Source organism: Nesoenas mayeri (genome assembly GCF_963082525.1).
Source record: "Nesoenas mayeri genome assembly, chromosome: 12".
Lineage (NCBI taxonomy): Eukaryota > Metazoa > Chordata > Aves > Columbiformes > Columbidae > Nesoenas > Nesoenas mayeri.
Window position 1 is genome coordinate 10,340,505 of NC_137547.1, and position 24,985 is coordinate 10,365,489.

At 40.2% G+C, this 24,985-nt stretch overlaps 2 protein-coding genes across 7 annotated transcripts in view; one reads left to right on the top strand and one right to left on the bottom strand.

The window, feature by feature from the left end:
* ZDHHC7 (zDHHC palmitoyltransferase 7) lies at window positions 1-19,487 on the top strand. Of its 5 annotated transcripts, none has more exons than XR_013922699.1 (8): window positions 1-88; window positions 1,848-2,170; window positions 4,505-4,629; window positions 9,514-9,610; window positions 10,073-10,154; window positions 11,281-11,411; window positions 12,450-13,300; window positions 19,409-19,487. XR_013922699.1 is itself a non-coding variant. In XM_080351939.1 (7 exons), the coding sequence occupies exons 2-7, from the start codon at window positions 1,865-1,867 to the stop codon at window positions 12,624-12,626; spliced, it is 918 nt and encodes a 305-aa protein (XP_080208065.1). In that variant the 5' UTR covers window positions 1-88; window positions 1,848-1,864; the 3' UTR covers window positions 12,627-15,217. The 5 variants fall into 5 exon arrangements, 1 of the variants encoding a protein (XP_080208065.1); XR_013922700.1 differs by lacking the exon at window positions 19,409-19,487 and adding an exon at window positions 14,031-15,217; XR_013922701.1 differs by lacking the exon at window positions 19,409-19,487 and adding an exon at window positions 14,034-15,217.
* LOC308044950 (hepatocyte nuclear factor 4-beta-like) overlaps window positions 17,319-24,985 on the bottom strand; it is a gene marked incomplete at both ends in the record, with an annotated part of 22,883 nt that continues 15,216 nt past the window's right edge. For both annotated transcript variants that reach the window (XM_080351938.1, XM_080351937.1), the window contains 7 exons: window positions 17,319-17,455; window positions 18,445-18,558; window positions 19,421-19,657; window positions 21,456-21,608; window positions 22,405-22,492; window positions 23,040-23,195; window positions 24,228-24,334. In XM_080351938.1, coding sequence (XP_080208064.1) covers window positions 17,319-17,455; window positions 18,445-18,558; window positions 19,421-19,657; window positions 21,456-21,608; window positions 22,405-22,492; window positions 23,040-23,195; window positions 24,228-24,334 — 992 coding nt within the window. The remainder of the gene's footprint in view (window positions 17,456-18,444; window positions 18,559-19,420; window positions 19,658-21,455; window positions 21,609-22,404; window positions 22,493-23,039; window positions 23,196-24,227; window positions 24,335-24,985) is intronic.

Below are 24,985 nucleotides of genomic sequence, written 5' to 3' on the forward strand. Positions count from 1 at the left end.
AGATTACATCAGGTATGACTATGTGAATAGCCTAGGATAGCCCAAAGGAAGGACATGATGTCAGAATAACATACAAAACATTTGTGAGGTATGTGGGGTTTTTTTCTCTTGTGCTAAAAAATTTCTTGCTTGTCTTTAATACAGATAAACAAAATAAATACAGGGATTTTATGCCATTTCATTTTATGCTAAAGGAGTTGCTTGCAAAATTGATCTAAAATTCACGTTTGTCATGACAAACACCAATACTTCACTTGGCTGTCAGTTCTTCATATATTGAAAGGCTTAGTTGAAAGCTTATTGTATGTATTTTTGTGAGTCCTTTTTCTGAGAGAAAAAAGTTAGACAAGAACATTTATTTAAAGCTTTACATGCCCATTTTAGGGGAAATAATAGCCAGTTTGCCTAGTTATCTTCATATTCCAGCTGCAAGTATGTAGTCTCCATGAAACTTGACTTTGCTTTTACAAGTTTTGACCACAAGGAGTGGTTGATGTCCCATTAACATTAAGATGTAAGGATCAGAAAGATTTACTGAGCAGAATATATTTCTCTGAAATTATTCTTGGTCGATAGGACTGAGAGTTTTTTAAAGGATTTAAAAATACATAGCTTCACCTGAAAACTATGCCAGTGTGAGTCTCTACCTAGTTAATAGTCACTTTGATCATTTTACACTAGCAAAGTGATTCCATATTAAAGGTCTCAGAATGTAAACTGAAGTGCCAGAATTCATATACCAGTCACATATAGGTTACCATTAATAAAGGGGAAGAAAACTGAGACTTCTGTGTAACTGTCGTCAATCAATAGAATGCTTTCAAGTTCATCTCAGACATGACCTTTAATAGCACAAATCAATATGATTTTTAGAACACAGTATACTTCTAAAGTACCAGGCTGTTCTTAATGCATAATGTTTAAGCTTTAATTTGTCTCCTGTTTGTTTATAGCACTTTGGTTTTGCCATCGGTATCTTTGCTTGGTAGAGATGTCTGGAAAATAATTTTGTTTTCATGAAAACTATTAAGGTTTCAAGTGTTATTTTCGTTCTACATTGGAACAACAACAAAGCCCTAAAAGAGTTTTCATGAAATTAAGTTAATTGATGTGTTCTTTGAAAATCTGATTCATGTAATCCATTGCCACACTAATTTAACCACTACTATTTGCCTTTAAGTTTGGTCTGATCCAAGACCATTTTGTAACTTATCCAATACATCTTTGTAACAGGTTTGTTTAGGGTTTTTTGTTGTTGTTTTTTTCAACACAACAGCACTTTTGTCAAAAAATTTAGCTGCTTTCTAACTTGCTCTGGGTTTTTTTGTGAGCGATGTACTAGAAGAGCTTTATTTCCACTCTTGATTTTTTCTTTCTGCTCTTCCCTGGATTGCTGGAGTAGGGTGAAAAGTCAACAGTCTGGTGCCATAATTTGCTGTTTTCTGAGAGACATGAGCTGTAATTTAATGAAGATTTTGAAATTTTAGTTTGAGATAAAAGGTTGCATTTTTAACAAAAGTGGAAGAGTGGTTTATGGGCACAGCAAGATGGAAATGAAACCATTCTAAAATTCCTTTGTCAAGCATTGAAGTTGCTTAATAAAAAAAATGTGATTATAAAAGTCAGTGGCTTACAAAATTGTTGATGGAACTTGGTAAATGGGTATCTTTTGATTACAGAAATATTTCATCTGTATGTAGTCACAGAATTGTTCAGGTTTTTATTTAAAAAAATGTCGATAATCTGGTTTTAACTTTGATATATTTAATCTTACCAAAATAAATAATCAGAGATGACTGTATTTCCAGTTTCCTCATGCATAATAACGGTGTCTTTGCTTCCTTCAGGGCAAGGCCAGAAAACCATGCAGTCATCAGGGCACAGGTTCCGTGATGTTGAGCACCACCCGCTTCTCGCTGACAATGACACCTACGATTCCTCTTCCTCGGAGGCTGACATGGCAGAGAGGGTTTGGTTCATCCGTGACGGCTGCGGGATGGTCTGTGCTATCATGACGTGGCTTCTGGTTGTCTATGCAGACTTCGTAGTGACTTTTGTCATGTTGCTGCCTTCCAAAGACTTTTGGTACTCTGTGATCAACGGTGTTCTCTTCAACTGTTTGGCGGTACTGGCTTTGTCGTCGCATCTGAGAACTATGCTGACTGATCCAGTAAGTATGCCATCGTCCCTTGACGGTGGGTTGTTCTCTCCTGTAGCTTATTGTCTGCAGAGAAGAACTGATATCACTTCTCTTTCTAGAGAAGGTAGCGTTAGATTCAAAACCTCAAGGTGTCGGGATGGTATCTGTGCCTTTCCTGGTGTTCTGTTAAGGAATCCATAAATAATTTTTGACTTGAGGAGCAGACAGTATAAAATTAATTTATAAGGCAGGCTTAGGCTCATGAGAAATACAGTTTATTTGTAAAATATTAACCTAGGTTCTGAAGAAGCTAATAAAGCTTTAATCTTTTCTGTCCTAATTTTTCTTAATTTTTTTTGTCACATGTATTTTCAGAACTTCTTAAGAAATCATAGCTTCCTCCCGTTGTATCATTTGAAATATATGTTCCATTTATTGCACATGAAAGAACTTTTAGAGGTAGACATGCTGAAAAACCTCTTTCACATATTCACCTAAAGCAACAGCTACTGTCCTACATGATTCTTGCATTATCGTGTTCAGGTATTTGGAGTCAGTGGGAAGGGAGATTTAAGCTGGACCCACATTAGAACAGTGTGGGTCTATGAGGTGTTGAAAGTACTCATTTCTTAGGAATCTTCAAGAGTTCAAGAGATGAAATTGTTTATTTTGTACTAAAATCTATTACTCTTGTTAGGGAATAAATCTGGGGAGAGAGGGGTGAGGGGAAAAACATTTATTTTTCTCCAGGTTTTTGAGACAGTACCAGTGTATGTAGAAGTTCTGGGTGTGTTCAAAAAACCAGCAGGGTGTTGTAGTTAATGGTTGTCTGGGTGTTTGATTTACTTCTGTGCCCCACCCACTAATGAAATGTTACCACTTCTACAGACTGTGACAACTAAGAAAGTTAATCCTTTAAGGATAGATTGCTTAAAAATATGTCCTGGTAAAACTGTGTGTCTTTCTAGACCTGTGTTGCTCTTCATGGGTAAAACATGATAGAAATTGAGATGAATCACTGACTTTTTTTCTCCACTCCTTTCCTGCTGGCTCTCAGAATGCGAGACACGGCTGTGTGATGGAAACTAAGACTGAAGGAAAAAAGGAATAAACTGCCTCAGAACATATGTGAATTAAATTTATTCTTATAACTATAAAAATAGATTTTTCGTTGAAATGAATTGGTGACCATCTGAGACTGTGAAGGATGTTTTTGCAATAGAGCATGTTTTTATCAGTAAAATGCTAAGTGCAGGCTGGCTCAAGGGTGAAGCACCACGTGGCCAACAAGTTCATCAGGGGCAGAACTTGGGCTGTGTCTCAGGCAAGACAAACACCAGGTTCTTATTCCAGGACATAGGCAACAAAAAGTTTTCTGCCTCAGTAGAGAGGTGTTTTGCAAGTGAATCTGAAGTGCCTGCTGGTTTCTAATTCTGTGCTAAAATCTTCCTTAAGGTGTCTGTGTAAAGTGACGATGTTGCCAGAGGGCTTTTTTTTTGGAAGAGAAATAATTATAGAAAGTTGCAGGTGAATTAAACCAGCCTGGACAAGACTGTCCTTAGGTGAAGAGAGTGCTGGCCTGGAGAGCTGGTACAGAAAGGCCACTTTAGTTTCACATCCCAGTTTATTTCACAGTCATTTCTTGTCATGGTTAAGCCTTTAGCTCTAAAAATAAGCAAAGTGACAGTGGTACTTCCCATTATTTTCTTCTTACTAATACAAAGTTGGATTCCAATCTCGCGAGGATCCTGCCTACTGTTCCTGTCTGTTCATCATCTTCCTCAGTTGTGGTGAAACAGCTGCTAGTGCAACTCTATGGTGAACAGCTCTGAGAACTGATGGCTATAGAATAATATATTTTCCTGATGGGTTATTTTTCTTCTGGATCAGTTCCTTCAACTGTTTACCATGTAGCTACACGAACTTTGACAGTAGCAGAAGGCAGCAGAGATTACTAGATGTAGAATAAAGAAAGCCAGTGGTGGTTCATGGTGACAGTATCCAAGCTAACTAAAAGGTTAAGTATAAAGGAAAAAAAAATGACTGTTGCTTCAAAAACTTGTGTACGAGGTGCAGATGTGTCTTTCTCTTCATTTTTTGTGTGCTGGTGACAGTGTATTCTATCAGAGTTATGCTAATAATTGGCCATAGATGAGTCTTGCTGAAATGAAACTGAATTTGAGGTCAAGCAAAGGTAATTTATTCATTTGGAAATAATTCTGGTTTATGGCAGACTAGCTTGGAGTGAATGAACTTATTTCAGCAATTATCCTGAGATTACTGGAATGAAGTCTATAAAATGTATTTTTAAACGCTCTCATACCATTTAAGAAGCTTTTTCTTCTTTAACTGAAATTATTTCAGGGGGCTGTACCCAAAGGAAATGCCACTAAAGAATACATGGATAATTTGCAACTGAAACCAGGAGAAGTGATCTACAAATGTCCGAAGTGCTGTAGTATCAAACCTGAACGTGCACACCATTGCAGGTACGCCGTAGTTTTCTTTAAAGCAGTTATGCATATATTAAGTCTGATATTTTTGTGTTATTTTCTTCCACACAAATTTCTTTTGGTATCCAGTAAGCTCTTAAATTCATACATTGCAGAGTATTTTATAAATGTAATATGGGAAAGAAGCAAGAGACACGAGAGTCTTTAAAAATATTCATGCTGAGGTGTCTTAAATACTTACTGATCTGTGACTAATTTTTTCCAGTGTATCATTCTAATTATTGTGCCGTACTGTTGATAATGGGGGGCGAAGAGAAGAATCTCAAGGAAATTTCTGATAGAAACTGTTCTAGGAAATGACTCCCACAATCTTAAATTAAGAAAATACAGATTCGTTTTAAACAAGCACTTTAATTTGTGTCTTCTTTTCTTCATAGTGCATCATTTGAAGTTATATGTGAATTGGCAGATTATTTTCCCAAAGTTGGATGCATAATCGGTTAAATGCTTGTGGAAGATTCATTTCAATAAGGACAGAAGTGATGATGGTTTGAACTTTAACATGCTATGGAAGAGACAGTAAATTTATCCATTTTTCCTTAATTCTTAGTGTTTTGAGTTTTCAGGCACTGGGGATATGCATTTGTAATGTTTATTGTGTGAGAGTCGAAAATAGATATGCCTGCATAACTAAGACTTACATAAATATGTAAATGTTCCTGGTGGCTGTCTCTAGGTGTGAGCGGTGATGTGTATTAGATTGCGTGGGGTATTAAATTTAAGTCTTGGAGTTGGTGCCCGTCAAAAGTACAGAGTGAAGTCTTGTCAGGCCTCTCAAATTATTCTGTAGATTTGTGGTTTCTAAATTAAATGTCTCAGTGTATGTCACTTATCTGTGTGAAAGTTATGGCTGAGAAGCTGTTTCCATTATAAATACTCTGCCTTGGCACTGAAATCTTGTTCATATCTCAGATGCGAGTGGGTTTTTGTATCTGGAGTGTGAAAAGAAAAAGTTTCATGTATAAATAGTCAAGTATAGAATTGTCTTCAGATCATCTGTGTTGCAGGTTGGCTCTCGCAGGAATGCAGATACCAGGCCTGCTTTCATGTGCGATGAGTTTGGTTCTGGCTGGCTTTATTAGCCCTAATTGAGTGTTACATGAGCACTGCTCATGTGGAAGGAACACAGAACATAAAGTGTTAATCTCTGGGGATTCAAACCAATTCTGTGTGGTCTGTTCAGACATCCTGGCACTGTGTTCATGGGATGTGCTAAAGGGACATCCGAGAGCCTCTGCTGAGCATAGGCTGGATCTTGCTAATTTTCTCATCTCAGGTTCAGGCTGGCCCCTGCGGAGACTTTGCAGGTATCTTTGTAAAGTCTTTCCCGCATCTTTGGTCCCAATAGGATTTACTAATTTGGAAGTAGCTCTAAATGAAGACATCTGATGTTGAACTCTGCAGATGAGTAATGAAGCTGGCGTGCTGTGCCCTGCGGAGTCCCTTGGGTCCATCTGGGCCCTCGTCCTCAGCAGGCACCGTATTATCTTGGATGTTCCAGTAGCTTGTGATCCCAGATAAGGCAGCGTTGATTTAAAAATTATTATTTATTTGTAGAAGAAGAATAAAAATAAGCTAAGTAGGGACTTTGAACACATTGTTCATAGCAAGAATGGAGTGGCATTGATTATTAAAGCAGAGCAAAAACAGGTAGTGTCTACAGCAAAGGAAATCTGCGATACTTTCAGACGGTTTGTTTTCACTGACCACTGGTTCAGGGACCCAGCTTTGCACATCCTGTGGATCATTTTACTTTTCTATGCCGTGGTAAAATACACTCTGAGATGTTCCATGTAAGGACAAAGGATGCAGTTTAGTGCTTGCACAGGGTGTAACTGGCTTTACAGAAGATCTGAAAGAGAAAGCCAGAGCCTGAAAGGGTATGTGCTGTCCTTTTGTAAGCCTGCTCTCAGGTTTTTCTCAGCAGTTGCATGTCTAGTTTAATTGCCTTTGTTTCTGTTTCTCGTATAATACACGCTACTAGTAGTTGCTATTATCTTTTCTTAAGTAAAAAAAAGGATTTACTGCAACTTTTTGAATGTTGAATGCATACTGCATAGACCAGCTACCAGAATCTGGTGCTTTGCTATAGATTTAGCAGTGCAGGAGTGTACTGAATAGAAAAAGGGTTGGTTTGATTGCATTGCCAACATTTTATTGGCGTACAAACCCATTCCAAGGACATTAAAAGGGATGGTCTGGTCCCAAGTAGGCAAAATGGCAATTTGCTGATAGAAGAGACTTGAAAATGGAAATTGAAGTGGGTTCCTGTTGGGAAATAGTTATACTCAAAGCCACAGTGCATGTTTTGAGTAGTAAATTATTAACAGAAGAGGCTCTTATGTAGTTATGAAAATTGTTGTGCAACACTGCAGCAGAAGTTCTTTTGAAGAAGAAAAATAGTTTCATAGTACACATTAGTGATGGGAGAAAGAACAAGAAACCTTTGTTTACAGCTAAATATCTAGCCTCAGTGAAATATATTAAGCTGAGTTTTACTGAGCAGTTAACATTTTCAGAGTAAGGAAGAGGGTTAGCCTGAGTGGATGCTATTTCATTTTCACTGAAGGAGCACAGCTGTCATTGTTTGTAGCCTTTTCTGGGTGCCTGTGTTTGCATGTGGGGAACTGTTCTTCAGAATCAAGTCACTGAGATATTTTCATCAGTCTTCCTGTGAATTCTTGTTATCCAGACCATTTCTCTTAAGCCACAAGCTGTATCTCTCTGAATTTTGTCTTTGGCATTCAGAACTTGTCATTGCACCTGCGGTTGCCTGAGTGTATTCAGCAGCTGTGCCAAGCTGGAGAAGACCTTTCTATATGCACAGCCGCTTGTTCTCAGTACTATATTGTTCCTTTTGTATAGGCGTGAGTGTTCATGCACGGTGAAATGACCCAGGTTGTGGCTCATGGGGTGACATTTGCTGCACAAACATCTGTGCTTGTACAGGGGAAGGAATAAAAACACGAGCGACAGGGGCAGGAAAAAGGCAGACCCACTGTTTCCAGCATTGCTGTGAGTTTGTTGGCTGGAAGCGTTTGCTGAATCGTGATGTGAGATTAGGAATGAAGGCAGGGTTCCAGACATCTGATGTCTTCAAGAGCTCTGCGTGGGCTCGTGAGAAATACTGAATGAGCAAAAGTGTGTCCTGCCCACCTCACATCCTCCAGTGTTTGCCTTGATGGAGTCTGGATAGGATTTTACTCAGTACTTCACATTAATATTCATTTTGGAGTGACAGTGTATATTCTATGTTACATTAGGAAGCTTGCATGGTTGTGGTGACTGGAGCTCGTGAAATAAATAAGAGCTCTGGAAATAAATAAGAGAGTCCCACAGAGCTCGGGGAAATACATGAGAGGCTGAACTTACAGGCAGTGGGCTGTGAACTGAAATTTTTTTGGGGAGTCTTCAGAATATCGCCTTGAATGATACTTGTCTCTTCTGCACTAGAGGATAGTCGTGGTGTTTAATTATAGTTTTTGGATTTTTCTGTGCAGTTGGAGGTATGTAAAAAAATAATTTGCATCAGAGGATGAATCATCTTCATTGTCCATAAAACAAGAGGCAGTGGGAATGTCAGGGCTGGGGTACAATAGCTCAAGGCAAAGGGAGCTTCAGAAGAGCAGTGAGGGATTTGGGATTCTTTCACGTAACCTGCACAGCAGTATGTGCTGCCTCGTGCTGAATTACTGTATAATTGTGCATATGTGATGACTTTTAAAATATTTAATGCCTCGGAGCATTGATTTCCCACACACACACACCTTTCTTCACTCCAGTGACAGTCATCTGGCTTTGCTTATGGCTCATCACTGCAGCACTCATAGAGATCATACAGAAATAAGCATGCCTTGAAAACAAAGGATTTTGAATAATAGTGCCTGGGTTTTTTAGGCTTATTTGGCTTTGTAGCTGCTGAAATGAAAATGCTTAATATTTCGAATGTTCTGCAGGAAAATGAAGAACACTGTGTGGCTGTGTTAAGTACAAAGCTTGGAAAATGAAATATGGCATTACTTAAGCTATTGATTTATGGAAGAACTTCGCCACATGTAGCAACTGTTCTGTTTCTCTTGCATAACTGCTTGTTTGGCTGCAGATGGACCTGAATATAAGAGAAATGAGCCCTTTGGTGCTGTATAGCCCAGCAGATGTAAAATTGAGTTATTGAAATATTTGACTTTTCTAGAAAAACCTTGACTCAAAGCTAGGCAGAAACTAAGTTGCAGAACTAACGAAGAGCAGTAGTGTTGAAGTATTCATTAACAGGTATGCACAGAATGTGTGCTGGTCATACTTTAAATATTTTTCTTTTATGTTGAGGAAGTGAGGTGTGACATTGGCTGTTCTTTAGTTGAGATTTTGATTGCATATGTTACAATTATATGGCCAGTTGAAACCTCAAGTGGGACAATTTCTCTCTTAAAGATATTTATTTTTTTTTTTCTGATTCAAAAGATAAATTTACAACATGAAAGTCTGTAAACTTTAAATAATTACTTTGTCTAAAAAAACTTCTTCAGAAGGGAAAGGTGTTTTTAATACTGAATCTAGAAAGAATTCAGTACCACAAATGTGTAAAACAAGTTACCAGATTTGATTGTGTGTTTGAATATGGAGTGATAATCATATTAATACTGGTTTTCTTATGTGAAGAATATCTTCTCTACACAGTTTTGTAACAACCAAGAGCTGAATTGTAAGTGAGCAAATAGTTTCTTTAAAGAAATGCAAATAAAGTCACTCTTTGCAGTTTATCAAGAAAGATTTCAGCACATTGTCTTGTGACCGCTGGATACCTTTGTACATTCAAATGCAAAGTGTTGCTCAACAGAAGTCTCTTTTCCTCTCCTTCAGTATTTGCAAACGATGTATTCGAAAGATGGATCACCACTGCCCATGGGTGAATAATTGTGTGGGGGAGAAAAATCAGAGATTTTTTGTTCTGTTTACGGTAAGTGAAAATCAACAGCAGCTTCATCTCAGTGTGAATCTACCTTGATTGTAACAATTTTAGTTGTGCTTAGGAGTGAGTAATGGCTTAAGGACAAAATTGGTTTGTGTTCTTTGGGTTTTTTTTTTCCTTCTATGCAAGATATTCTCCAAGCAGGAATATATTCCTTCTCATTTTAATCTTGTAAAATGCTGTTATTTAAACTGTCTTAATTTTACTGTGGTTTATGTAGGAACAATTAGTGAAATGGTACTGTGATTTAGGGATCTAATCCTTAAACTTTCATTGTTGCCCACATTTTTAGATTCAAACTTAAGTAGAATTTGGTTTTATATCATTGCATTGAATTAAAAATTGCAATAAGAAAGTATATTTGCTGTGCGGTGGTGGAGGTTGGCTGAAAGGAATGTCTGGTGTGCTGCCTTGCAGCAGTCAAAAATAAACACGCTCTTTTATTTCCAGATGTATATAGCCCTAATTTCAGCTCATGCGCTCATACTATGTGGGTTCCAGTTCTTCTCCTGTGTCCGAGGGCAGTGGACTGGTAAGCAAATACTCTCGCTGCCATAATCTAAGGAAAAGTTGTCGTGTTCCACCTATTTCAGTCCCATGTATGAAATATTACAGGACTTGGATCTTTGTAAAGTGAGGTCCTGAAAATGATTCACACTTGTTTACCCATCTCTTTTTTTTTTCCTCTTTCCTTTAGGCTTTCATTGTAAGAGCTGTGGCTCTTCAGGGCATTCTTACTCCTTTTCCAAATAGGAAAAATGGACCACCTCTGTAAATAGGGAGGAACCAGCTGGTCCTCAGCCACCTCAGCACTTTATTACTTGAAGCTGTTGGGCTCCTCTCGAAAAGGAATTTCCCAGACTGTCCCAGTTTTTTGTTTAGGGCTCTGACTTGGCATTTCTTGATGTTCCAGTCTGCCAGAGCTCATTCTGATCTTGTGCTTTTGACAGAAAATGGTTGATCAGATGTTCTTCTGGTACTTAAAGCAACAGGGGAACTCATGGGACTGGTTTTTGCTGAATATTCTGTCAAATGGATGGAATCTTATGAATCTTCTTATTTTTTTTTTGCTTGACATATTCTGCTTCCCATATACTATTCCATTTCTTCTTTATTTAACTATAATTGAGTTAGTCAGTTGATCAGAGGATCTCCAGAGATGGGACTGTAAGTCAGAACCTTGTTGCTTTTTGTGGTGAATTAAAAAAAAAGAAAGCAATCACAGTGAAATGGAACATCTGGATTAACTAGCAAGTCGGAGCTGACAATGGTGGTGGTTTTTACAGTGTTTGTCATGCATGAAACTTCAAGCTGCTCTCATCTTTATATATGAGCAGTTCCAAGTACTTAAATCAGCTTATGAGCAAATATTTATTTGATATCCTTGAAATACTGAGGCAGGATTGCAGTGATGCTGTACCATGTGCTTTATAGGAAGCCAAAAGTGTTACTTCCTTAAAATTCTTTATTTCCTTGGGCAGCAAGTAAAGCTACTGCAGTGCTAGAAATGAGAAGTTGGTTACAATTGTGAAATGTCGTTTCAAGTGTCAGATATTTTTAGCTTTTATTGCTGTTTGTTGAAGAGGAGATGTCTCATTATGAACATGTTCTATAGGTTTTTAATTTTTTTTTATTAACTACATATGTTGTTTTTACAGAATGCAGTGACTTCTCCCCACCTGTAACTGTGATCCTGATGATCTTCTTGTGCCTTGAGGGTTTTCTGTTTCTCACTTTCACTGCAGTCATGTTTGGCACCCAAATCCACTCAATATGCAATGATGAAACGGTAGGGACCTCTACTTTTCTATGCTCTAATAATTATTCTAGGAGTATGTGATTGGATGTTGTTTTAGTTACATGTTTAGTTACATTTAGTTACTTTTATTTTGGAGAAAACCTCAAATCTCAAATAGCTCATCATTCTTCTTTTCTGCAGTTGTAAGGACTGAAATACTTGCTTGAGGTTTGCTTTCTAACACAAGTTTTTGCATTATGTGCTTTTCTGCTATAAATTTTACAATTAGGTGTTCAATTACAGAGATTGCTCAGCTTCTGACTTCAGTTTGGACTTGCACTTCTCAACTCCCACGAACTGATATTTTTCCAGAGAAATGGCTGTTTTTCTCAGATTTACTCTTCAACGAGATATTTTGTGTCAACTGTTCATACTTTCATTTACTTTGATACCCTACATTAAAATATAACCATAGTTTGGACGTTTAGCTCCCTTGCCCTTAGTCTGTCACATTAAGCCATGTTTTGTGATGGACAATTGACTGGAAACATAAGGAATTTGAATCCTGTGGCTGCTCAGAATTTTCTCATGTGAGGCTATTTAAAAGTGTACTTCTGTATTGAAGAGAAACTGTGAAAAACAATTGGTAAATATCCGGCCTTCATTAGCAGGAAGTACAAAAAATAATCATCAAAATAATGCATCTGGGAGAACAAGCCTTCCCTCAGTAATTGCAGTACCAGCGACTTCTTGGAAGCCTTATTGTCTCCTTTCATTAACTGAGTAAACAACTTCTACTATAGGGTTATTGCCTTAACATCAGCTTTTCTGGTTATTTTGTCTTTTGGTTTGAGGGGGGAAGAGGTAGAGGTGACCAACCTTCTTGTACGCATTTTATGTTCTAAGGCCTGTGCCCTGTACCCACAGAGCTAAATCAGTCATTTCTTCTGTACTAAATAAATAACAGTAAGAAACTAATCAGCTCACTAGCTATACATTAAAAGAATGCAAAATACTCATCAGTTTTGATAACTGCTATTAGACTTCACTGAACTTTGGACTTAACAGTGCTTGTCTGTTTGTATACAGGAGATTGAAAGACTGAAGAGTGAAAAGCCAACGTGGGAGCGAAGACTCCGCTGGGAAGGAATGAAATCTGTTTTTGGGGGTCAGCCTTCGCTCCTGTGGATCAATCCTTTTGCAGGATTCCGAATCAGGCGGCTTCTACTGAGGGCAAAGAAAGGAGGGCCTGAGTTTTCTGTTTGAGTCTTAATTATGCTGGAACTTGCAAGAATACTATATAATATTTATTTGGGGCCAGAGAAGGCTGTCTACATATAATCTGTGACCAGGTGAAAACTGATATCAGACATTTGCTTGTAGCAAGCAGAGTTTTATACGTTTATCGTCACAGACATCTCATTAACTTTCAGAGACCTGAACTGGATCTGTAATGGTCTTAACAGCAAGATAACAAAGGAGAAGCACGTGGTCACACTAAAGAAGCCAAATGTCATGCTACTGTAATTTATTTTACAAGATGAATTATCCATTTTTGTTAAACCCTTTTTATTTGATAAATGTTTGGGGAATTACCTGTGTGTTTTTATAAAAAGTATATACTTAGGTGCAGTTGTCAATCATAAGGAGGAGCATTATGGTGAAAGTGGATCTCAAATGAGACCTGACTTTCGAAATCCAGTTTTCAGGGAATAGTGGTTTGGTCAGTTTTAATTTCTATTTCAGTTTGTCCTAACAAAGAGAGCTGTACCCTTGTGTCCCACTCCAGGCACACATTCCTCATATGCAAGTGATTCAAAGGACTGGTGCACACAGCAGCATCACACACCACAGGCACTGGGACACCCCTGCCTAATGTCTTCCCAGGCTCACAGAAGCATGTCTCGTGTTTGGCGGTATCAATCTCATATGGCATTTAGGTAAGTTCTAAATCTTTGGTGAACAACACTTTCTAACTACTGGATGTGGCAAATTTCTTCATCTCCAGTTTTTAATGCATTGATTCTGGGGGAACTGAAGTGTAGGTGTTGGAGGATTGTATCTAATCTACTGTGCAGGGGTAAGTGGAACCAGTGACTGTGTCCTCTTGTGTGAGAATAAATGAATGTACTGCAGGTTGGAGTTATTGACTGAAAACAGTTGTCTCTGTAAGGTCTTGCTCTGCCCCTTTTTTATTGTACAGACTTTTTGTCAAAGGAAAGCTGGTAATGTAATGAACAAAGACATCAGAGGAATGAGGGAGGTTGCCTTTTCCTCAAGTACAACAGATCTTACATGTAGAAGGATCTACAACAGAAGGAGTTATTTTGAATTTAACCATTTTCCAACCAAAACTACTTACAGGAATGAGAGCAATATAGATCTAGAACTGCTTTATGTGGGCCTAACAAATAACAGTAGTGCTAAGAAGTGTTTATAAACCTGCAGGTAATGAAATACAAGTTGCAAGTAATGAAATTCAGATTAAAGTGGATTCTTTAAATATTTAGACTATTTTTTATATTGTTAATCTGTTCTATAATTTATCGACAATATAAAGGATAAAGCAGGAGCCTTGATGCATAGCTCGAAATCGTGCCTAGAAAGTCAATAGCTCCCTGGTTTGGGACTTGCCTTAAAATTGTCCTGTTCTTGCTTTTGCTTTGCCAGTAGCACTGATGCTCTGCCCCACCTCAAGCAGTTCAACCCGCAGAAGAATCCCACATTATAAAGTTTACGTACTAGAGAAGCTAAACTTTCTTTTTTCGATGAGCTGCTGCTTCGTTTCTGTGTAACCACGTGTGGTACCTCAATGCCAGCTTCATCAGGTTTTGTACCATTGGGTGGGCAAAATTAGTAAGGGATCCGTTTATTATCTGTGGCCCTGTGAACAAAACTGCAAAAAACCTGTTCACTTTGCTTGGGGGAGATGATGTGTAACACTGGACAATTTCTAGGCGGACACATCCAGTGAAATTAAAGTCTAATGAACAAAACTACATCTCACGTAACTGAGGGGAAAGGTGGAAGTTCCACAAGAATCTTTGCGTAGTTGGTTGCACATCTTAAAGGCTGGGAAAAAAATGCGTCTGGATTTGTCATGAGGCTCTTAGTGTGTATATTGTTAAATAAAATATCCTGGTGAAAATCAGAAAATATCACTTCAAGCGGTTGAACCCTGTGACTTAGCAAGTGTGCGCGTGTGTGAAATCAGGTTTACTTGGCTTTTCAAACCCTTGTTACGTTGTAATTTTTTTAAATGTAAAAAAGAAAAAAATAAAGTAATGAATTGAAGACTTAGTTGATTAACTTCTGCTCTGTATGTCACATATTTTACACATATACATGTGTATTTACATAAATTTAGGTTGCAGCAACTTCAGGGTAATGGTTTGTAATTTATATGTACATGTGTATCAAGTAACAGCTGATACTGCTCCAAATTAAAGCTGCTTCTCTGCTTACTTACTAAGGGTTTTAAGCTCTGCTACCTACTCTGGTAATTCTGCACCTCTGAAATATTTCTGCAGTTTCTCCTAGTGCTGTAATGCAGGATAAAGTTAAAATAAGACCTAGATTCAATGTTAATTAAGCCAAATGTTATAATTGGCAAGAAAATTGATAACTTACAGAGAAATAGGTAAGATTCTGTTACCTGAGATTCACGATTCGTGTTTTTCGGACAAGGCAGGTGGCATCTTGCTGGGCACCTAAAAATATTTTTATGTTATGTCTTTGAACCTCTTTTGTTAACAAAATCATGATTCTAATAAAGCAAAAATCTAATAAAACTGTCACTTCCAAGGCATATTTGCATAAGAATATTGGTTTGATTTTCCACAGGGAATAAGAAAGAGATTTTTTTTGCTTTGAATGTATTCTGGCCCTAAATATAGACATGTTTTTCTTGCTGCAAACTTCACCAGACTCACTGAAGGCCGAGTCTGATACCTACTTGTTCCTGTGCAATTTTGTTTTCTACTAGTTACTACCTTTAGGTTATTAACTATATCAGTCTCAACTGAAAGCTGGGTTTTCCAGCCATAGGTGATTCTTTTTTATGAAGAATACATCCCTGAGGTATTTGGAGAAATCAATAGAGAAACTTGAACCCTTCGTTTTGAGTGAAAAAAAAGGCAAACTATCCATATGAAATATGAGAATATGGAATTTATTTCCCCCCCATAGATTTTTCTTACCATTAATGAGTAGAAATGTACATTTGATTTCTAGAAAAGCAATGTAACCTACGTGCTGGATGAACTGGAAGCAATGTTAGGTAAGTACAGCGGCGTCTGGCGTGCAGCAGGAATGCTCACATTGGAGCCTGGTTTCCAGATAGAGCTGTTTGAAATCTCAGTTATCAGCATATAATGTCAGATCAAATTCATCATAGAGAGTAGAAAAATAAAACCTTGCGATCCTGAGTGAAATTCAACCCCGTCTTCAGTGGTTTTCACATCTCTTTTGTGGTTTGAAGCAGCAACTCTAAAATACCTCCCCGACGGGTGAAAGGTAACCTGAGTACCAAGTGTTCCCATTTTGATGAAGGTTTGAATGCTCTCATCTTCTCTTTCAATCAGTAAAATTGCGTTTCCGTAGCCTCCTGCATCCGAGGATCTCCAAGTGCCTCATGAGCATCCATGAATTCGCCCCCACAAAGCCAGAGCTGGGAGCGTCATCTTATTTTGCTGTGACAGGGTATGCACGTGGGTTGAGAGATTTGTGCGATGCGGCACACCTAAAAATTGTCCCTCGTGTCCAGAGACCCTGTAACCCCTCAAGAGCTTCTGCTGGAGATTGCTGGACTTGTTTTGTAGAGCTCCAGCAGTCTGCTTTCTAACAAGGTGCAATTTATCCACAAGAAACACAGTGACCGTGCTTTAAGGAAGTTTGAGGTTGTATAGTCATCTATTGGGATCATTTTAAACAGTTGTAACACAGTTAATAGTTGGTCACCTACTGCTGATTAAGTTTTACATTAAGTGCAGAAGCACCTTACGTTTTAAATATAAACATTTTTAAAATACATACCTCAAGGGCAACCTGCCTCTCCCTGTTTTTATACTTTAAAGCTTTGAAGTTTAGGTTGCAAACACTACGAAGATACATTAAACTACAGCAAAATTCTATCTGAATACTGGGAGAAGGGTTGGGGTTTTTTTGGCATTTTGGTTATAACTCTTCCAAATACATTTATAGATGATGCAAAGCGGTGATTTGGCAAACCACCAGGTTCTCAAGCACCCTCCAATTGTGGGTTTTGCCAGACCCATCAGCCCCAGTTTAATGCAGAAATTCTTGCTGCCGTCTTGGAGCTGCATTAGACATGCACACAAAGTAGGAGATGCATCAAATGACTCACAGCTGGACTCCAGATATACTGGAAATTATATAAAATAACCAAATGTTTGCGTTCCTGGTCACAGATAAAAGCTGACCAGCATTAAATGTTAGCTGGGGGATCTGTATGGAATAAGAAAGTGCTGGGCTGCTAAGGGTTATGAAAATATTCTTCCTAAAGCTTAACACGGGAGTGTAATTAAACTTCTAATGGGAACAGACCTTTTCATACTGACAGCTCAAGACATGTTGTACTCATTAGCAATTACCAGGAGCTGTTGAAGACATTTGGATTTATGAAGACAGTGGCTGAACGCTTTGAAAGAGTTGCGATCACTCCAAGTTAGGTGATAACAAATGCAATCGGACACCCTGCTCCAGATAACTTACAGTCTTGGTCCTGCTGAAAAGAGCATCGATCCCAATCACTGCTGAAACGAGTGGTGGGAAGACACGTGTTGAAGGTCCTGCTGCAGGCGGCAACTGGTGCTGGACTCACGGACAGGACAGAGCGTGACTGACGGACATGGTTATGGGCAGGGGGTTGTTGTGTTTTGCCTGTTTCACTCCCAGTGCGGCTCCCACGTTGCTCCCAGCTTCTCCTCCCACCTCGCCCTATAAAATCTCCTGCTTGGTTATCACCGTCGGAGGCAAGAGCTGCGCAACAGCACTGGGCCCTGCGCTAGAGCCGAGTTTATAGTCATCACTGCCCGTGCTTGTCGAAGGAGACGGGAGGGATGTTTCAGGAGATGCTGTGGGAAAGAAAAGAAACAGAATTAAAATGGAGCAAACCATCCTCTGAACCAAGGAGCTGGAGCTTAGGAGATGGGGCAGGCAGATCCATCCCAAATTCAGGCATGTTCAGGCATATTTTTCCTCCTGATAGGGCTCAGTGTGGGCTGATAGGTACATAGCAACTTTTCTCAGGATTTTGCACTTGGGAAATGCCCCCAACTGCTTTTCAATCTTTTCTTTCCTTGTCAGAGAAGAGAACAACCTGCTGCCCGCAGTTCTTCATTTAGAGAACACAGCATCTCTCTGATATCCCTCACTGCAAGGTGGTTAGAAAAAATACATGATGCCAACATTTATACGGCTGAGAAATAACAAAATGTGCTACAAGAGGTAGATGACTGTAACTGGCAAAATGACGCTTTGTACAAGACATGGTGATTAGATGGCAGTGGCTGTTAAATTACAACTCACATTCTACTTTTTTTTTTTTTTGTTTTAAATAGCATGTTCCATTTGCTACTACAGCAGATAGATAAATGCCTGAAGACAGTCTTGTTTTCAGGCCATATTGTGTTCTGGTTGCCAGCAACCGAGATGCTTTACGTAGGGAAACTCTTGCCACTAATAACTGTGTGTGCTGCTTTGTGGTATTTCCAAGCGCTGCCTGTGTTCATAGAAACACACTGTCACCAATCTTGATTTCCTTTTTTTTCCGAATCTTGTGATGTTTAGTAGCATCTCTAAATCCCTCTGAACCATGCTATTGTATGAAAATCACAGCTGCTTTTTTGGAAACACATCTCCAGACTGCATAGTAAAGGAAATCAGCGTGGAGGGAGGGGGCTGTGAACGCTGATTCAAGTGTAATACAAATATTTGTAAAGAAATATAGAGTTTATAAATAAATGTATTTATAAAAAGAAAAAAAATGTCTTTTCCTCAACTGCTTCTCCTATCCAATCCCTTTGTGATGCTGACACTAATAGCATAAAAAATGGACACATACGGTCTGGAGCGGCGTGAATCACAGAGCTCATGTTGCCTGGGAGGACGTGTCCTGGCAGCGGTTCCATGTTGAGGTTGGGAGGTCCTGACTGGTACTGGAGATCAATGGTGGTTCCTGCGGTGAAAGGGGGAAAAATACCATTCTTTACATAGTTACCGAGAAGCCAGATGCTCTGGGACAAGTCTCTTTTTTACAGAGAATGTGGGAGACCCCTGTGGGTGGGGGTTAATCTCCTGCTCATCTTCCCTCCTGCTCAGGAATCCTCTTTGCTCTCAGCCTTCTCACCACTTAGGGACAACCTCCCAGGATGGTTGGGGTTTCAGCTAATAACTAACTGCACTCTTCATCTGTGTGTGTCCCAATTACCGCTCTTATCAGGGTTTCTCATATTGTTATAGCTGTTGCATATTGCTAACAAAAAAACATGTCTTCTTACAAACTGCATCGGTTTGGTAGGTTACATAAAATTTGAGTGATCCACTGGTGTGAAGCACCATAGAGTGTACCCCTTTCTATAAAACTGTCCCTGGGTCAGATTTTAGAATCATAGAATCATTAGAATCATTTCAGTTGGAAGAGACCCTCAGGATCATCGAGTCCAACCATAACCTAACTCTAGCGCTAACCCATGTCCCTAAGAACCTCATCTAAACACCTTTTAAACCCTTCCAGGGATGGTGACTCTACCACTGCCCTGGGCAGCCTGTTCCAATGCCTGACAACCTTTTCCATGAAGATTTTTTTCCTAATAGCCAATTTTCAGAGAGAGTCTGGAAAGAAATGTCTTGGGGATTAGACTGGAGTGAGAAGGACCCATGTTCAAGCTGCAGTTCAACCTCAGCCTTCAAGTCCCTCCTCCCAAGACCAAGTTCTCTCTACCATACATCCTCCAGAGAAGGACACAAACCCAGACATAAACCACATGATGGCTTTGAAATAAAATAACTTTGTTGTCTTTGCTCAGCAGGGTTCCTACCTCCCAGCAGCATCTCCTGCAGCAAGCTGTCGATCCTGGCCACACCGAAGAGCTTCACGAACTGGACCTGCTCTATCATCTGCCAGGTGATGCTCTGCAGCGGAGGCAGCAGGAGGAGGATGTCGCTGAACCGGCCTCGGGAGTCGTACTGTCGATCATTGATGTAGTCCTCCAGATTGACCTGGACCTGGAAACGCATGTTCTTCACCTTCCCGGGCTCGCTCAGGCCTTTGCAGTCTGGGAGGGGAAAAATGAAGTTAATTCCTGGCCAGTGTAAGCAGAAAGTGTTACCCTGTCAGTTGGGCTCTGTAGAGGGAAAAAGATGCCAGAGATCCTCTGGCAAATATCTCTCAGAGTCTCCAAGTTTATCTGACAGATTAGCACTGGGGTGCCACTATGTTATATCTCATATGGAAAAAGGAAATGGTAAGGGGATTTGGAGGGGGAAAAGTAAGAAAATAACAGCTTGCTTCAGGTGGATGTGTCTGACTATTGGCATTAGTGAAGATGAAGAATTTAGAAGTTGAAGCATATTAGTCCTTCCAAGGGAATGGCCTGGAATTTTCCCCTGAGAACTCTGAGTCCCAACTACTGCCACTAAATCCGTGCAAGTTTGGTGTCTATATGTTGTAATTACACCTGCTGCAGCATCAGATTCTTGCCTTGATTACCTGCCCCTGACCAGTGTTCGACCCATTATTCACAGATCTCAGGTCCAGTTTTGCTTAAGCACGTAAATGTGCATTCTGGGCAGGGTGAAGTGCTGGGATTTAAAGCTTTCTGCTCCTGCCTGTCCTGCTGTCTAAAACTGAGATTTCTGGCTCACTGGACCATTTCTTCCACTGTCTATAAAGAATCCACAAGCACCACATTTATATATCATACAAAAAGATTAGATATTTTGAAGTAAATTATTGTATTCAAAGTAAATTAAAGTATTTAAAGGAAATTATTGCATGTCAGTATATAACTCTATGGACATGACTACTTGTTAGCATTAATGAGTTTCACTTCTGCAGAGTTTCACACTTTTTCCTTTTAGATGAAATCACAGCACCTCACTGTCTTGGTGATCTAAATCTTCACTGAGATACTGATCAGCCAGGAAGGTAATTTGTCAAACTCAATTTGATAACAACACCCTTGCTCCGGTTTACAGCAGGCTCCTTGTAAGCCAAAGTTCATGAAGTTTGTAAAACTCCTGTATCTTGGTTTCGAATCAGTGAACACAGCAAAAAATAAGTAACAGAAGATGCTCTAACTTCTCCGTGCTAATAGATGCCAAAGACAAAAGAGCATTGTTCTGGATTTGGAATTGTTCTCCCATCTCTTCTGTAAGCTACAGGGTAACACACACCAAAGGGACTTGAGTTTTGTACCAAGAGGAGGTTTTGTGTGTGTCAAAACAGGAGTGTTTGGGAGGAAACTGGACTGATGCAGAAACACCCGTGTTTGTGGAATGAGAATACAAGCATACAATAATACAATGTTCCAAAACAAGCTTTTGTTTGCCTCTGTGTGTTTCCCGCTTCTCCATCCCATGTGGATCAGCCCTGCGCTCGGTCGGTACTGGCTGCCAGCACAATCCATTAGCAAACATCCTTGATATTTCTGGATACTCTGAAAGGTCCAGTTCTCTGTGGTTTTTAATGCTGCTTTCTGAACTCTGATGGATGCTCTAAACTGCTGCTCAGTTGACTCATTTCGATTATGCATAATTCACTATAGGCATATATGTCCTTAATAGTCATCTCCTTCATTTCAGACCGATGGGTTTTTGCTGAAGCCAAGCTACAGAAGCAGCAAAACTCCTCTGGAGTCTGCAGAATCTCGCACATCACTCTGGCTGGAATGAACACTTGCTAAATAGGAAAGTGTTCAGGAGCAGATCACTTCTAACATGTCCCTGCTGCATTACTCACTACAGCAGAGCCAGGGTGAAATGCTGAGGTGCTGCCCAGGGGTTTTCCTGGTTATTGGGGAGCCCTCAACTCCTTTTCTAGCCCCTTGCTAAGCAATTAGGAGGGAAGTTTACCTGGATCGAAGAAGATGATGGCCTTAAGGCATGCGTACTCATTGTCATCAATCTGGATGTCCCGCAAGGGCTTCACCAACTCGTCCAAGATTCTGGTGGCCACACGAGCGATTTCCAGCTCCGGGCAGTGCATTGGGATAATGAAGTCGTTCCCTGGGGAGACAAGAGAAATTCACTGTCAGATTTTTGCTCTGTGGACATGGTCTCATCTAGAAGTTACCCCAAGGCACATTGCCAAATAGTCCCCATGCCCACGTGCAGCAGATTTCCAGTGTGCAGCTTCATACTCAGATTCACAATTGAGATGCAAGCCATAGATCTCATTCTTTGGTCCTTAATTACCTTAAGTGCACCCACACTGTACTCAGAGCCTGCTCCATGTTCTGCTCTGCTTTACCCTCTGTTGTACTTAGCATCAGTTTGCAAATGGTGTTGCATCTTTGCTTTAAAATAAACACACCAAAAATAAAGTTCTCCCTCCCTCTTTTCTGTAAAGTGTGGCTTTCAAGGTCAGTATTCCCATTTTTACAAAAATAATCCCACCTGTGATTTCCATCACAAAAAGCTACATGAAAAGGAAATACCTATTTACACTATGCTTTTTAATAGGTTGTTGTGCTAAATGTTTAATCATTGATACACAAACGCCTCATTATCTGTGTCCTGGCAATTTCAGTTACTAAGACAAAGCAATGCAGTTTGAGATGCCATTTAAATATTGGGTGTTTCTCATCCACAACTTCAAAGTAGTAAGGGAACAGTTATAAAAGTCCCTCTGAATTTGCTTCCTCCTTTTTATGCTTCTCCAGAGGCCTTCACAAGCACTTAGTCTTAAGCCAGATGTACAGACCATGCCCAGGAGTGCAGAGAGGATTTCAGGCGGGCAGGATACTTGGCAATGACCTGAGTGTGCAAATGATAAAAGCAGGAGTGTATCTCAGTGCTTTACCTAATAACAGAAAATCAGTGTATGGTATCGACCGCTTGGCTACCCCGAGGAGCAGGTGTTCCCCTGCATGGGCTCTGAGCAAGGCAACCTGGAGATGGCACAAAAGAAAGAAATAATATTGTGTTTGAAAAGCAGAGAACAGAACAGTGAGCTGCGGCTGTTAGATTAAGCCAAATTTGGTATCTGCTTAGATATGTCAAGCCTACAGATAAAGCACTATTAAGAGCTATAAATCATTACTATATCTTCACTTTTCAGAAGTGCTACATTCATGGCTAACTAAGTAAAAAGGTGTTTTCAAAGAAAAATCAAAGAAGAGCCTGAGTAATTTGAGTTCTTAGGAAATAAATAGCTTTTATATTCAACTATCAGGTACCAATAAAGGGAAAACCAAACTTTTTTGTCTGTGTCCTCATGCAGACTGGAGTGACCAATTCTGTTATATTCTGGGGAACTCTGGCTACTTGACTTATTTTTAATTGATCCCTTGTTCTTTACTATTCTTTCCCTCCTGCTCGCTTATTGCTCTGCATAGAGTGACCTATATGTTAACATCAGATTCTCCTGCTGCAAGTGCAGCTGGAAATTCCTATGGAAGGCAGTGGGTTTGCAGGGAAGAGGCATTTGCATTTCACCTGATCGTCGAGTGGGAGCTCACAAAACGCCGGGATGTATTTTGCCCATTCAACCAGCACCAGCAGCTGCTGCTTCATGGATTCACACACATCATTGATGGTTGCAACCTTCTTCATAGCAATGTCTGCACTGTGCACTGGACTCGGCGATGAATACTGAAAAAGAAACAGTCCACGTTGTATTGGGACCAGATCTGTGTTGGTTTGGCATCCTTGATAACAACAATTTGTTGATGACATGGAGAGACTTCACAGACATTAAGCTCAACAGGTCGCTGAGATGTTTGCTATTGTGTCTACACTGTCTGACCCATGGTGAAGCCTCCACGAGGTGGTGCTCGGTCCCAACACACACCCTTCCCTCCTTTGCCTCCTGCCCCACTCTCCAGGCTGGCTCAGGACAAAAAATCTGATTAATATTCCCATTCCTAGCAGCAGCCAGCAGCACTGGGGCTCTGCTTCCCATCAATCATTTAAGCCAGCCAAACGCATGAAATGCAGCTGGCCTTTCTCCCTCCAGTTGCTATCTGGGACATAAAATATCATTTCAATCCCTAAAGAACTGAGCAGAGGGGAGAAGGTTAAAGCATAATAATTTTTGAAAAGGAAGTGGACGCATTGCTGCATGTCAAATGCAACATCTGGATCGTACGTTTCAGTGGAGAAAGGATATTTGCATAAGAATTTAAAGGATGTGCAGGGCGAAATTCGATGTGGAACATTAAATAATAAAGTAATCAGCGTTAGTTGAAGCCCAGCAATTTTATTTGCTTTATTTTTCTCCCCTAAAATTGTTGCCCTGGTAAAGAAGTTGCAAGAAAAGATAGAATGGGCCATACCAGGAACATTATGCTCTGAGCAGGCCAGAATGTGCAGCCAAGAGGAATAAACTTCTGCATTCAATTGAATGAGTTTTTAGAGATGCAGCAACAATTTTGGCTGGGGGCACAGAGGACCCAGGGTCTGCAACATCCCTCAGTCCTTAGAATTTCATATTTTTTTTTCTCCCAGGATTTTTACTCTCTGCTTTTGGATATCTCTAATGCATTTTCTTCCCTGTGGCTTTGTGCAAGAGCCATCCAAAGGCAGAAAAAGATCCAGCTCTGGTGGGTTTAGTGAGTTCGCAAGCCCATATGGAAGACCTGAAGGCCACGTACTCATCTGGAGGGCTGTCCCCACATTTCGTACCTGCTGTGCCATGGCCTCAGCTTGGGTGAGCACGTTGATGGAGAGGGAGCCATTGTCCTCGTAGCTGCTCCTGCGGATGCTGATCCTGTCGCGCTCGTTCTGCACAGCTGAAACGAAAGCGAGTGGTGGTTGTGTTAGCGAGAAACTTTCCTCACAGCCCACGGCCAATGCTACTTGTGGTACCCACACAGGAGTAGATGGGGCTTTAGTGCCTGCAAGACCCTCCACTCCTGTTGGATGCTGAAATAAGATTAAACAGGCCCTTGGGGAGGGAAAATGGCCACCAGAGAGAGAGAAGAACGAGGACAAGAAAAATAGAGGAAATAAGACCATTTAGCAGTCAGAACAACTCCTGTCCAATGTTAGCTGGTCCCACTGGTTTTGACACAGCTCAAGGGAAGTTCAGGGATTTGTTGTCACCCCTTTTCACTTCATACTGCTGGAGTCCTGGCCTCCAATATCCTTTTTGCCATGTCCACACTGAGGACTCCTGAGGTCCTGGTCCAGCAGGATGCTCGTCAGGTTGCGTCTCGTCTTATGGCAGTGCTGGAAAAACCATCCTCTGATCCCACCTCAAAGCAAATCTAAAGTGTCCTCTGGCCCTGAGACATCGCAGCTGGTGTTCCCCAGGGGACATCACCACCACCCACAGGGAGTAGGAAGAGTCACCTCATTAAGGAAGCTCCAAAGAAAAGCAGCTTAAATTCACTAATTTCACCTTAAAACCATTGTCTCAGCCTTGCCCACCACACTGCTGA

Bases quoted from the DNA above. Each gene is read 5' to 3' on its own strand.
- ZDHHC7 (XM_080351939.1), top strand. From the start codon at position 1,865: ATGCAGTCATCAGGGCACAGGTTCCGTGATGTTGAGCACCACCCGCTT. The intron at 2,171-4,504 runs GTAAGTATGCCA...AAATTATTTCAG, and splicing joins GAACTATGCTGACTGATCCA to GGGGCTGTACCCAAAGGAAA. The intron at 10,155-11,280 runs GTAAGCAAATAC...TTGTTTTTACAG, and splicing joins TGTCCGAGGGCAGTGGACTG to AATGCAGTGACTTCTCCCCA.